Here is a 15,496-nt window from a genome sequence, read left to right as displayed (position 1 = left end):
GCTGTTCAAACGGCCGTCAACACTGCCTCAACATGTGCTCTGGAACGCAATCATGATCAAAAAGGGTTGAGCAGGTTTAACTGTGACTGATATTGTATTCACTGATTTTTTTTTCTTTCTATGTCAACTGTATTTAGACATATGATAAATATATTCTTACTCTGTTTCCTAACTATTTGGTGTCCAGTCATTTTTTCTTTTATTTTTGCCTTTTCTTATTGCGGTAGATTTACAGTGAAATTCTAAACTTAAAGTTCCTGCCAAATAAATAATAATGTCAGATAAATAATTATCGGTAACACTTTACAATAAGGTCTCATATGTTAACATTAGTTAATGTATTATTAATTAGTTAATCCCTAACATGAACTAACAAAGCAATGCACTGTATTTTTAACAGCATTTATTAACCTTTGTTAATGTTAGTGAATAAAAAAGTTAATGTTAGCTTGCATTAATGTTAACAGATACAACTTTTAATCTTAAAATTGTATTAGTAAATGCTGGGATTATCATTTACTAATGTTAATAACAAGTGCTGTTACGTATTGTTCATTGCTAGGTCATGTTAACTAAAGTAGTTAACAATAAAACCTTATTGTAAAGTGTTATCTAATCACATTATTTTCCTTTAATTGTTCTTGATCACTTACTGACCTTATTTCCTAAACAAATTTTTGTGATTTTTATTTTTGAGCTCACAAAAGTAATATTTAAATTCCAGCTTTTCGTGTTGCATTTGATGAACTGTAGTGAAGTATTTCTGTATTTGCGCTCTTTGACCAGCAGGGGGCGCTCATATATCATATATAGACTCTGCATTTTTCTAACATATTAATCTTGTAATGTGTTTGTCAAAATAACGTAAACGTTCCAAAGAAATCATATATTTAATTACACGGATTTTAGATTTAAAAACAGCGACGGCCGAGCCTTGTTGAGCCTGAACTGAATTTACCTGTCCCAAGTTTTTATAAAAAGTTTATTTCGAACAAAATATAGGCTACATGTGACATTTCGAAAGATACAAATGAATTACCAGATACACAAGAATTCAATAGCGTCATAAAAACATTAATAACATGTTAAACATCAGCTATTGTATATGAGGATAACATTCATATTCACATACTTACCTGTCCTTCTAAGTTATTAATATTAATTACGCACGGTCATGTTCATGCAGTGAGCCTACTTGATTGGCTGACGGGGAATACGTTCTGACGTAGGCATGTGATCGCTAATGAGTTGACGAATTGATAAAAGCTTGGTCATGAATATTAATTAGATTACGTAATGAACGCGAGTTTCAGGCACGCCTTTGCGACTCACATGAGCTCCACATAGGCAACGTAAAGGAGTGCGGCCTGTCGTAAAACATCTACGAAGAAAAACACACACAGGCGCGCGCGCGCGCACACGCACACACACACACACACACACACACCTTCAAGCTTCCCGAGCCCGTGCGGTGGCTTTGTAATGAGCCGTTGCAATCCAGTGCGATGATATTGGTCAAATGTATCCAGTCTGTCAGGCTGATCTGGTTACAAAATGAGTCAAAAGCCAGTTTGGGGTGTTTAAACTGACCGGGTTTAAATGTCAGTGGCGCTTTCGGTTCATCCAACATTCCTGGATTCGTAACCAGAACACAAGCTTCGGCTCGGGAGTTTCGACGGGCTGCTTTTGTTGAGGCAGGTGAGTTTCAGACTCATAGGGAACTGATGGATTAATGCGGAGACCTTATTAGTATCGAATATCCCGTTGCCATTTGTTATTATGAACTAATGTTTATAAAATTACAAGCCTTGACATTAGTGGGGGTTTCATAAGAGTTATATCTAAATATAAGTCAAGAAATATATGCTGTTGGTCATATCTTTAGAAAATTGCACAAGTGTTGAATGTTTTGAGACCCTCAAAGAGTCGAAATCTAGAGTCAGTATTTTGGTCTAGTATGTACAATAACAACACCCAGAGTTCTGGATCAACTCTTTTACTTTGTGCATATATTTTGGGCATATATAAATAAATAATAAGTGTACAAATAATAATATGATCTGATATTGTCAATGCTGGAGTTAAAATATAGTTTACATGACTTGCTCTTTCAAAGTCAGGGATATAATGTTGGCTCTGTGAACATGTTGAGTTGGCTTGAGATGATGTCATGGGTCTCTTGTTTATTTTGGGATATTTTTTTCCTTCTCTCAGAGTCATGCATTGCAAATTCACTGTTATCCGTGGCATGCAAATGTGCTTTTGGGAATTGCAATGCATTCATGCTGCATCTAAACACAGGGCTGGTTTTAATGTGTGCTCTATTTGTCGACAGGGCTTGGAAGAGCAGAGGAGTTTTTGGAATATCAGAAAGCTGCCGGTGGAAAAGTGCCGGAAACGCACAAGTCCAAGCCATCTGGGATTCGTATCGTTCACATGATGGATGTGATTTCACCGTGCACAGAGGAAATGACACGATCTGTCACCCTGGATTAACACAGACTACTATTCACCCATTGGTGGGATTTGTGATCCACGAGCGAATGTGGTTTTTGGGCAAACTCCTTTCGCCAGGATGTTAACACCATGAGGACTCGGGAATATTGATCACATCATCATCATCATCATCATCATCATCATCATCATCAGGAAGGTTTCTGCCTACATGCTCACAGCTTGCAGTGCAGAATGGCATCGACCGAGAGACTGTATGAGGTTTGGATGCTGTACTGCAATAAGGTAAACAGCTTGCAGTGGATGCACTTTCACAGAGTTAATGCATTTCATTTCTCATGCAAATGTTCATTGCATCACTAAGCGTGACCAAATAATCCCATTGCACATAAGAAGAAGCGCTGTTTTATTTATTTATTTCTCGCGCAGTGCATGTGGCTGGGACACTGTGTTCCATACAGTGTGTGAACGCTTGTCATGACATCTGAATGCCCTCTGGAGAGATCCATTGACCTCAGGTGGTTGTGAATGTCCAGTCCGTCTGATTATTGATGGAGATTCGACCAACTCCCTGTGTGATGTCATGTGATCAGACTTAACTCAAAATAATTCAGTGCATAGTGTCGGATTGTGTTCTGGTTATTCTTCCTCGTTGACCCCAGATGCATTTCTCTTGGGTTATAGAAAAAATATGTTGTTTTGCAAATCATATATAGCCTAATACTTTATCCCTGTTTAATATAGTAAAACTATATGTAAACCTTTAATATGGCAGTTTCCCCCAAAAGTGACTTTGTTTGTTTGTGCAACATTGGCTCAACCAATGCTTTGAGTTTGGGGGCGGGGCTAATTTTTTGACTAACCAATGGCAGCGTTCAGGGGGAGTGTCCAGGCAATCTGTTTTGCAATTCCATTTTTTGTTAGTGGTTCAGAAACTACACATTTTAGCTTTAAAGGTCCTTATATCTATTTAGAAAATGACTGGACTTGATCATTTGAATGTCCTCTGAAATTGTGTCACTAAGACCTCTTAGGGTACATATACATGACAACGCTGTACTATAAATGTAAAAGTTTTTCTTTTGCGTACAGGCGACAATGTTGTCAAAACAATCTCCGTTCACACACTGATCTGCGAAAGCGACTAAAACCGCTGTGTTATTAATGCCAGGCCAGTAGTTGGCGATGTCACTTTGTAAAGAAAAACTATGACTATAGACTGAACACGTAACACGCATGTGCATAACGTCATCTACTTTTTCACCCTTGTGTTTGCAATATCGCGTCAGTGAGTGTTATTTTACTATTATTCATATATTATTATATAATTTTTATAAAAAAATTAAGTTTAGTTTAAATTTTTTTAAACTAAAATCAGTTTTAGTAATTTTAGTACTCCAACTCAAACTTAAAGGTGCTCTATGTAACTTTTAGCGGCCTCTAGTGGTGATGTTTCAGATTGCAACCAAATTTTACAAGAGCGCTCGTGCTCGAACTCATAGACAATACCGTCTATTACGCAAATATCTCGGCGAATACTAGACGGATTCGGCGAGCACCGAGCTCGTTGGGACCATCTAGTCGAGCTGAAAAGAACCATATAAGTTCCATAGTTTTTGGTGGTGTTTTCGCTGAGATATTAGCAGAAAACCATCGGACGCGCTGCAAAATTGCGGACGCCGGTGACGTCACGATCTTTGAAGAAAATCGCTCGTATCTCTGGAACGCAAAGACCCAGAGAGCTCAAATTCGGGGGAGGAGGTCCCAGGGGAACCCTTGCCCGAACGCTAGAGTGGTGGGCCTCGGGGATGCCCCCTACCGGATCGCCGTTCGCTGGGACCCCCGATTTTGAACGGCTATAACTCGGGGAGCCGGGCGAGTTGGACGGGGGTGGGCTCGTTCGAGGCCCCGTCCAGCACTACGAACGATTAGAGTCTTGGGAATATTGATCAAAGATTGACTGAGATATAAGCCGAAAAACGTGCGCCTTTAACCGGACGTAACTCCCTGACCGTCTACAATAGACTGTATATATAAGGAGAGAGGCTCGGGAGGGCGCATGCACGTCACATCCGTTTGATTTCGCGGTAAATCCGACCCGGAGACTTCACGTAGAAATAGGAATACTGGCCTTCAGAGGTAATAGCAAAACTCGACAAGTGGATCATTTTAATGTGTGATTACAACCCCTTCACACACAGGCAATAAAAAAAGGATTCATTTTAGTAGAAAAGTTACATAGAGCACCTTTAACTAATTCAATTATTTACTAAGGCAATGTTTCTTCAAATGTTCTTATCTTTTTTTTTAGTTGAAGTGTTTCATCTAATATTTATATTTTGCTTTATTTCAGCTTTATTTTAATTGCAGATTTTTTATAATTTCAGTTGTAACAATATCCTCACTGTTTAGCTGCAAACTGATCTTTGGCGAGTAGTTAAACACAATAGCACACTTCCTTGTCTTTGTGTTTTGTGTTGCGAGTCCAGTTCTTTAACTTTGCGCCCCGCTCGTATTGTCAGATCCTTGTTGTTATTCAGACTGTTGTGATCACCAGACTGCGACACTGTTAGGTCGCTTTACAGGACATTTAACACCGTAATAATGATCCAGAACAAATGTAATAACACATTTTCCAGAGCGTTATCGTTTCTACAATAGAGGATATTTAGCTTCCTCAGGAGTGTCTGCAGTTGTCAGCAGTGTCTTGTGGGTCTGTCATGTCAGCGTAAAACAGTGATTAGACCCTGAGCCCCTCAGAGCCGCTGCTGTCCACAGGGACTCAGGACTTATCCAGATGACCTGTCACATAAAATAAGATTTCCAAATCTGAACATTAGCCTTCGGTTGTGGCAGCGGGCGTGTGATTTAGGTTTAAAAGGGATAAAAAAGCTGGAATAAGCCATGTGCACGTTTCTCTGATCAATCAGGGTTTAAATTTGAATAGGGACAGGACAGAAACAATATACATAGATAAAACTGAAACAACAGCCATCCAATGGAAGTATTATTAGTGATTGTAGCGAAGACTAATTTGCGACACTCGTCCCTAAAGGGTTAGTTCACCCAAAAATGAAAATTATTCCATAATTTACTCACCCTAAAGCCATCCTTGGTGAATATGACTTTCTTCTTTCAGCCAAACACAATCAGAGTTATATTTAATAATATCCCGGCTCTTCCAAGCTTTATAATCGGAGTGAATGGTAGCTGAGTTTTTTAAGGCAAATAAGTCCATCCATCCATCATAAAAGTAATCCATACGACTCCAGGGTTAATAAAGGCCTTCTGAAGCAAAGCCATGTGTTTTTGTTGGAAAAATATCCATATTAATAACTTTATAAACTATATAACGACTGGCTTCCGGCCCGTGACCTCTGACCCGACGCATGACGAGTGACCTCTGACCCGACGCATGATGTATTGACGAACGCCGAAGCACAGAGGATAGAGCAAAACCAAAAAAGTATCTCAATTCTTAGAAAAAAAGTCAGCAATTCAGACTTTTTTTCTCGCATTTGTGAGTCTATATATATCGCAGTTCTGGCTCGTAATTCTGAAAAAAAGTCGCGGTATGTGATATAAACTCGGAATTGTGAGATAAAGTTGCAATTATTTATTTATTTATTTATTTATGATTATTGGCAGACACAAGCTGCCATAATATTCTGTGAACAACAGTTTTGTTTCAGTTTTTACTCAAATAGCTGTGCAGTCTTGATGACGGTGAGATGTTCAACCCGCCAGCTCGTCCTTAACATGATTTCCCTCATGAGCTGACACAAGTCCAGTGTGGCTTTGTTTGCTGCAGAAATGACCTTTGCTTTTGTTTATGGTTTCTGCTCTCATGCATTAACCAGCCTGTGATCTTCAGAACGCAGCGTGAAGTGACATTTCCTCTTAAGCACGCTAATGCAGCCTAATGATAACTTAATATGTCTGTCAGATTTACATTTATGCATGTTGAAAGACATTAATACGGCGGCTTTTGCTGTGCATTCTGGGACATGTGTTTGGAGCCCAACCTGCTCGGCCTCTTTATGTTCTGTTTCATCTGTTCACAAAACATAGAGAACATACATAGCCACAGAGGAAATCAATAATCTCACCAAGTACTGATGAAAACGAACTTATACTGGAGGATCAGACAGGAATTCAATTCAATCGAGTCTGTCAGAAACCAGCAGGTCATTTGGATCAGGTTATTTTCTCTTGGGTTGTGGGAGAAGGAAAAACACTGTTTCCATTTCAGACAGTAATAAAATTGTCAGCCTGTAAATAATAAAATGGCATTACAACCCCATAAAAACAATTATTGTCCAAATTGGGTTAGTCTCCATTAGTGTTGTCAAAAATATCGATATTTCGATAAATATCGATCCTGAAATATCTGAACGGTACCAATACTAATTTCCCGAAGTATCGATACTAGCCGAGCAGTCACTTTCACTTCTCTCTCAAAAGGCGCGTTGACAAACACCACACGTGACGCACTCGTCTCATTCGCTCTGGTTAAATAGCAGAAGTGAATGGAAAGATGGCGAGGGCGGCGCCCCCGCGAACGGCTTTCTTTGATAAAGAACACCGCGAGCGGGCATGTCGGAGAATAGCGCGGACACGCGTAAAAAACACACCGCGAGCGGGCATGTCGGAGTCGGAGAATAGCGTGGACACGAGCTACACACCGCGAGCGGGCATGTCGGAGTCGGAGAATAGCGTGGACACGCGCTACACACCGCGAGCGGGCATGTCGGAGTCGGAGAATAGCGTGGACACGCGCTACACAGCGCGAGCGGGCATGTCGGAGAATAGCGCGGACACGCGAGCGGGCTGCGGGCACCCAACATATATCAATAATCCCTCACATAACTCATTTTTTAAAATTATTGTATAGGTGAAAACAGACTTAAGGAACAGGCTCCAGGGGTAGGCTACTATTTAGCAGCAGATGCTCAGCATCAGGGGTGTTTGTTGTTTGGACAGACCTGCCCCCACTGCTAAAAAAATCCTCAAGGAAACACTGTAACTCTTCTCATTTGAGCTTTTCTGAAACATTAACCAAGATGGCCTATTGTTGTTGATAAGAGTCTGTGTTGTCTCGTTTTAATTCTTAAAGTTAACATAATCTGACTGAGTAACTCTTAGACAAGTAAATATTGTAACTGTGGTCAAATGTAAATTAACTGGTGCCTATTTAACTTTATTCAAAACTTATTATTTAATTCTGCAATTTTCCTTCATTAGCGATTATCATTAATTTGATTACACAGATATTAATTAAACTAAACAGCTAGACAATGGCATCTCTGAATTCAATAATGACATGCCTTTAACTGAAAATTGAATGTTTAATCTTATTATTATACATTACGGACTCTCTATCCTCCAATTTGATACTGTTAAGTGCTTTTTTTTTATAGTATATTTTAATCTTTGATAACAGTAGGTAATAAAAATACATCATGTTAGCTCTGGTCCAATTAAAAAATATAAACAAATAGAACTCTGGACATTTTTGTTCATGTAAAATATACCTCATTGTCATGTTCTAGACTTGTTATATTTAGCTTTAAATAAAAAAAATACCCCCTTAATATTGTGGCAGTTTTTTCTCCGTGGTATCGAAAATAGTATCGAATATCGATATTTTTCAAGGTATCGTATCGAAGTTAGAAATTCTAGTATCGCGACAACACTAGTCTCCATGATCAGTGTTGGTGGTTTCATGTGATTTTGCCTCTTCTGCCTGAATGACAAGAATGCCAGATGGACAAATGTCGACATGGCGTGATGAGTGAATGAGAGTGATGAGTGAATGAGACAGTGATGAGTGAATGAGACAGAGTTGAAAACAATTGAAGAAGGAACCGGACGGACTGAAACTGAATGAAGCATGCATTATAAAAGTCTCTTTTCATGTGGTCTGTTTACTTGAGCAGTTTAATAGAAGCTGGTCTTTGTGTTTCCTGGTTACAGTCGTGATCCCACACACACACACACACACACACGCCCCTCGAGATAATGATAGACTGCACAGAATCACTGAACACACAGTGTGACAGCAGCAGTCTTGTGTGAATGGGACGGAGCTACTTGTGTGCTGACCTTTGACCCAGTTAAGACCAGTGATTATCAGGGCTTGTCCTTCAGTGATGGCTATAAACGGCTTTTACAGGGCAGTGCGCTATTTATACACGTACACACTCGTACAATACTCACCCATTAGTCCTATTTAAAGAGGCACAATTATGATTCTCTTCCAACTCTCTCCCAGTTGTTGTCTAACCTCTCTGAGATCAGGGCAGAACTTCTACACACCTGTGCCGTTGCTCATAAAGCAGACGTTGATGAAGTGAATCCTCATGTAGATCAGGAGCTCCATAAATCATCTTGGCTGCTTTCTTTTGCCATGTTATCCTTTCGCCATCTTGTCTGGTTTGCAGGTTCAGAGGGCACTGCAGCACACACACACACACACACACACACACACACACACACGCACGGCAAGAGAGAGGGAGAGGAGATAAGGACAGCGAGATACAAAATTAAGTCTGAGAGAAAAGTAAGAAAACCGAGATAGTGGGGTGAGAAAGAGGAAAACGTGTTCGAGAGAGAGAGAGAGAGAGAGAGAGAGAGAGAGAGAGAGAGAGAGAGACTGGAAAATGCTGTGCCGTCTCACTCAAAATACCCTCTTTCCTCACCATGGTAACAATCCTTATACGATCCTCACAGGAACTCGAGTTCCCGTTGTGAAAGATTATTTGACTACTGAAATGAACATGAAAGATATTAGATGAGAAAGAAGAAACGTAGAGATGTCTGTTCAAGTGACCAAGTCAGATAGGATTTAAAAGAATTGATTCAGAAAATAATTTCTCATCTTTTAGAGTTTAAAAAACATTATTGTGCATTTTATGCAAGTTATGCATGCATTAATATCAATGTAATTCCTGTGAATTTACTTTTTTAGCTGGTGATGGCATGAGTTGAAGGATATAGGCCTAGCCTAAGTTTGCATAAGCAGAAATGGTTATTGCTCAGGTCTCTTGCTAAAGCATGGAGGTTGATGTGTAGGTGTTATATGAAGTAGTAGCTTTGTTCCAAAACCTGAATTGAGCTGCCCCCCTTACAGCATTTTATTAGCACATTATATTAGCATCATTTTAAGGCATCATATTAGCACATCCCCGACATAAGGCATCATAATTGTGCTATCTTGTTTCTCCCAAATACGAAGGCAATATGCATCCTTCATGGGGAAACCAACCCCAGAATACAATGTAACCAGATCAATAAAAAGATACGGTTTTATATTATAATAAAAGGAATAATTTTTATTGCATTTTTGTGTATGTTAGAGTTTGGCAGAGATGGCGTCATTTTGTGGGCCAGCCCATAATTTGAAGAGCATTATCCTGGTTCCCTTGCCAAAAAAAACAAACAAAATCTGCTCTGTAACCAACAAATTTCTTATTTCTTACACCTTTTTCTTACACAATGTCAATATCACCGTAAGCTTACGAAAACTCTTTCAGTTTTTATTCAAAATGCATGTTGGAAAGTTTGAGTGAAAATAAGTAGCAAGAGAGCAATCATAAACAAAACAAGGCTGTAAATTAGATGAGTTTAACTGCTAGCCTGATGATGTTTCATTTTCCAGACAACCTCTGTAGTCCCATTTAGCCACTTGTTAGCATTAGCAACCATTTTTTTAAGGCAAGTAAAAGCTTCACGAAAAGTATTACTGAATGTATTTAATGTTGTAGGATAAAACATGAAAAGAGACTGAGCTTGTGATAACTACAAACAAACCATATTTCAGACATTTAATACCAAAAACATATTTAAAAAAAACTAATTGACGATGGAACCCGAACTCATTACTTTAGACTCTGCTGCACTCTGAGTATCTTCTTGTTAGCTTAGCATCAATGCTAACACAACAATGCCTTTAAGGAGGCTGCTGCCTGTAGACAGCGAGTCAGGTTTGAGAGGTTTAAACCTTTGCTTAGTAGTTTGCTAGGCTTGTAAATGCATGTTTTTACAAATTGAGGGGTGAGGCAGCGTTATTTTCTGTGGAAATGTACAACATCTCAAGCTTGAGCATGTAATTTCTTGAAAGAGAGGATAACAGATATAGAAATGTTTACAGGAGAGAGAATATCCTGCTAGAAGTCACATTATTATGGCATGTCAAATGGACAGGATGTTCAGCCCATGTGATTAAAGTGAGCTCAGTGTTGTGGCTGTAGGTCATATGCCTGGCATTAGTGAGGGTTTGGATTCCCCAGTCTCTTTGCCAGAGGCCATGAATAAATAACCATTTCTGAAAGAAGCCTTAGGGATGAGACTGTTAGTACTAAGTAGTCATTTATCAAAATTGACAATTCTTATTTTTTTTATGGAGTATTGAATTGTTTATTATATTTATATTTATCCATGCACATCATTATTTATTTTTTATTCATGTGCCTTGTAATCTATAATCAAAATAATAACTCTGATAATGAGGGCGGGACAACCTTTCACTCTCATGAGGTCGACCAATAGCAATATCAATTCCTCACAGACAAAATCAAGCCCTGCCCTACATTTGTTCTAGTAAGAAGCCGTGCACTCGGATATACGTCAATAGGGAAGAAAAGATTAATATTATTCACAACTTCTGTTTCATGCCGGCTTTAAACTATAATCTACACACTCATTTTACAAGATCAAACAAATCAAGTAACAATCTTACCATGCAGGACTCATTTTACAACAAGTTACAACAAAATAGTTTCCCCCAGGGCGTGCAATACAGCATAAAAGTCTACTTCGAGTTAATGTTTAGTGCCTTAGGAAGAAAAAGCCCTTTAAATGGGAACTTGACATGCATGAGTAGGAGAATGTGACTGAATCGCCCCACACCCTTCAGCTGGAAAGGGCATCAGGAGCAAGGCAGTGTCCGTTCTGTGGCACGAGCTCTAAATAAACAGGGTGTGCACCTTCTTCGGCCACATCCAGACATCTGTGTCTTGCCTCTGGATCCCAAATGAATGAGGCTTTTCTTTTGCATTCTTTCTTTTCTCATATTCTCACTTTTTGTGTTTTGAAGAGTCAAAAACGGACTTTTTTTCTGCTGTCTTGTCCATGCGTCTTATTGGTCAGCTATTGCGAGTTGTTTTTTGGCATGGAGTTGCATAGCTGTCCTGATGATCTCACGAGAGGAATTTTTGAGCATGATTTCCTGTTCTGGATGTCTGAGTGTAACACAGCTGAAGCATTGACCTCACAAACGGCCACATTGAGTCGCGATACACTCCGGCCACATCAATTAATTAGAGCGTGACGTGTTCCATAAATTCATTAGATTGCCGTCGGCTGTTGATCGAGATTCAATTCTGAACTGGGTGAAAGGGTTTGTATGTGGACATTTCTAAGGAGCGTTGTTGTAGGTCAAACTACTCTGTTTTCTGGAATGCAGGAATGTGTTCCAGGTTGACAGTCCCTGTTGAAATGCGGTCAGGCCAGTTTGTTATTCGTCAGGTATCTCGTGTTGCACCTGATATTATCCACCTACTAACCTCAAACATTTGGACACACCTTAGATAACTGTTGTTGATAACTAAATGCATTCCTGTTAGTCAATGTCAAGGTCAAGGGTTTGATTCCCAGGGAATGCATGAACTTATAAAATGTAGGCTATACCTGAATACAATGCAAGTAACTTTGGATAAAAGCTACATCTGCCAAATGAATAAATGTATTGTATTTCAATGAATAATTCTTTCCCTGATTAACTTATTCATTTTTCGCTCTCTGTTGTTTTCTGAAACCTGTAGAAGGACCCGGACTATCTGAAACTCTGGTTGGAAATCTTCATCGGCTCCTATGAGAGATGCGTGGATGTGGATTTCGAGAAACCCCCAACCAGGTAGACTTTACTGCAGTCCAGCTACGTTCATCCATCAGTCTGAGGCACTTAAACCTCATGAAGACAGATCAGGAATGGGGTTATTTGTTCACAGGCCCTTGTCACCAATTGTCAGCTTTTTCTAAACTAAAATAAGGGCCAGAGTCTTGCATATCCAGATTTGTGACTGTTTGCATCAAGTCCGTTCCACCTTATTCAGGCAGTCCAGTGACTACTCAGTTTTGAAAATGTGTAGTTTTGCATCCTGAATCACTTGGATTTTCCTGAAACTGTGCAGAAGCAAAGACTGTATAGGGCAGAGATGGTCCTCTGGTACATGTATGAATGAGAGAAATCATAACGCCTAATATGGCGGCTGTAGCCATGTGTGTCTGTCTGTGGATAATGACCCGTAGTTAACAGACGCCCTGCCATCATGGTCCTGTTCTGATGCAAGTGAGAGGCAATACAGAGAATTCAGCCAGCCCAGTCTTTGTGTGTGTGTGTGTGTGTTAGTGTGTGTGCACATGAATGCATGGAAAAAATAAGAGCGGGGAACTAGATAAAGGGTGGGGGGATAAGAGATTTACAGAAGGACAGAAGGAGAGAGAGAAAGAGGGAGAGTGTTGAAGGATTTATGTGGCGGTAGTGCAGAGTGTGGCATGAGAAAATCACTCTGGCTCTCCCAGCTGTGGTCATGTGATCATGAGGTGCTTAGACTGTCAGATGACATTACGTAATGCAGAGCGAGAGGAGAGCCAGGAACCGACAGACAGAGAGAGAGAGAGACATTGGATTGTAATGGGTTTATTTGTCTCAGCGCTCTCTCTCCTTCACAGCTGTGCTGCTCTCGCACAGATCTGCTTTATTACTGTACAGTTCTCTCTCTCTCTCTCTCTCTCTCTCTCTCTCTCTCTCTCTCTCTCTCTCTCTCTGTCTTCTGCTGGAAGAACACGCTCCTATAGTGCAGTACTTGCTTTTACAGTCACGATTGCAGAATTACAAATCCCAGAGCTGCTATAAAGAAGTAGTCTGCTCAAAAATGACTGTTCTGTCATCAATTGCTTATTCAAAACCAATATGCTGGTCTTTATTTTCCATGCAGCTACACTGTAAAAAAATAGTTTATCAAAGGTGTAAATTAATAGACCATGTTTTACAAGAAAATACTATTTCAGTCTTTCTTCTTCAAAATGTCACGTTTAATTCAATTTGTTACTTGCTGTTTATTAGCATTTAATTGCAAAATTTGTGAAAAGAGTGAAAGTTGTTTCTATGGGCTGGTAAATGTATGTTTTTTTCAGATCTAATGGACAAAATAAGCTCACACAATTTACTTATGCAGGGTTTCCGCGGGGCATTAAAAATCATTAACCTCGATTAATCACAGAGAAAATGTGATTAATAGCGTTTAGTTTTTTAATCGATTGACAGCACAAATATATAATGTCTGTGGTTAGGCATGGATCATGTATGGCATTAAAAATAAAAAAGGCATTAAATATGCATTAAAAGGCATTACATTTAATTTGAAGATACCTGCAGAAATCCTGTTATGAACGTGACTGGAGACTTTCGTTTCGAGTGTGTGTTAGAAATCAGGAATGGTGAGAGAACATTGTGCTTGGTACATTTTTCATCTTCAAACCAAACTTGGGTCTTCAGCCGACAAAGTTAAATCCCGTCTGGCTAGAGCTCTTCCTATAATGTTCACGCATTACTTCAGTGGACGGAGAGTAGACGGTCTTTTGTGGCTGTTTGAACACATTGTGTTTTTGACTCCCTCTGGAAGTGGTGGAAAGTGGACGAGCTCAAAACATTTTAGACCCCATTTACACCTGTATTTTGTGTCGTCCACTTGATCCAAAACGCATCTTAATACCAGGTGCACTGTAAAAAAAAAGATGCCTCTCCAACATAAATATTTGTAGTGACCCGTTGCACCTAAAATTTTTAGTTGGCCCAATTTAAGTTGCGGAAACCAACTTTTTGTGTTGTGCTGACTACCCCTGCATGTAGACTGAACTTGAAATAGAATGTTGTGTCAATTAAATATTTTCTGTTGACTAAACATGGCTTGTTGGGTTCGGCCAACTAAAGTTAAGTTTTCTAAACTACATCCAATAAGTTCAGCCAACTAAAGTGGTGTTTTGAAAATCGAATTTCTAAGTCACCATTATGGTGATCAGTGACTTTAGTTGGGCTTGTGACCCTTAAACTGTTAACATTAGATTTTGTTTGGCAGTTGTATCTGAGTTATAACTGCCAGATGATCAAAGAAATAGATGATTCTGATGGTGACATAATCATCACTTGAGAGTTTTTTAGTGATTCTATATCAAATGATTTTCAGCATTTTCAGTATAGTCCAAAATATTTCTTAAAAGTTTTTCTGATCAAAACACTTTGAATTTTTTTTTTTTTTTGACACACTGACATCAATAATCAGCCTGTGAATCTCAACAATGGTGACAATAATAAAGCATGTTGCAGTGGCTGCCTCCAATCACAACTCATTAATGGCTCCCAGCATGCATTGCGATATGAATAAATTATGAATTTTCTATGTAATTTACTTTTCCTAATTGAATATTCTGCTTGTCACCATTGTTGAGATGCATAGACTGAATCTTGAAGTCTGTGAGTGCCTATAAGAAAGATTTTTTTTTTTTTAGGAACAACTTTTAAGAAATCCTTTTTATTATAGCTAAAATTCTGGATATTTATTCAGAATCACAGTTATGCTGTAACCAACAACATAAATCAAAATCATAAAGTTCAAATGATGACTGTCATAATATAACCAACACCATCAGATCACTTTTTTCTTTGTTCATCTGGCAGTTATAACTCAGATACATCAGCCAAACAAAATCTAAAGTTAATAATATAAGGGTCAAGAGCCCAACTAAAGCAAACACTGATCACCATAATGGTGGCTTAGAAATTTGATTTTCAAAACACCACTTTAGTTGGCTGAACTTATTGGATGTAGTTTAGAAAACTTAACTTTAGATGGCCGAACCCAACAAAATATGTTTAGTCAACAGAAAATATTTAATTGACACAACATTCTATTTCAAGTTCAGTCTACATGCAGGGGTATCAGCACAACACAAAAAGTTGGTTTCCGCAACTTAAATTGGG

General features: G+C 39.0%; 1 protein-coding gene across 6 annotated transcripts in view; it reads left to right on the top strand.

The window, feature by feature from the left end:
- The first annotated feature begins 2,631 nt into the window (after window positions 1–2,631).
- Window positions 2,632–15,496, top strand: part of nbeal1 (neurobeachin-like 1) — a 56,261-nt gene continuing 43,396 nt past the window's right edge. For all 6 annotated transcript variants that reach the window (XM_056241588.1, XM_056241586.1, XM_056241585.1 and 3 more), the window contains exons 1-2: window positions 2,632–2,739; window positions 12,279–12,370. In XM_056241588.1, the coding sequence (XP_056097563.1) occupies window positions 2,689–2,739; window positions 12,279–12,370 (143 nt within the window). In that variant the 5' untranslated portion in view covers window positions 2,632–2,688. The remainder of the gene's footprint in view (window positions 2,740–12,278; window positions 12,371–15,496) is intronic.

This window comes from Rhinichthys klamathensis, unplaced genomic scaffold (assembly GCF_029890125.1).
Source record: "Rhinichthys klamathensis goyatoka isolate OS25496 unplaced genomic scaffold, OSU_Roscu_1.1 h1tg000654l_1, whole genome shotgun sequence".
NCBI lineage: Eukaryota > Metazoa > Chordata > Actinopteri > Cypriniformes > Leuciscidae > Rhinichthys > Rhinichthys klamathensis.
Note: the sequence above shows the minus strand (reverse complement) of the source record. Positions and strands in the feature narration are given on the sequence as shown.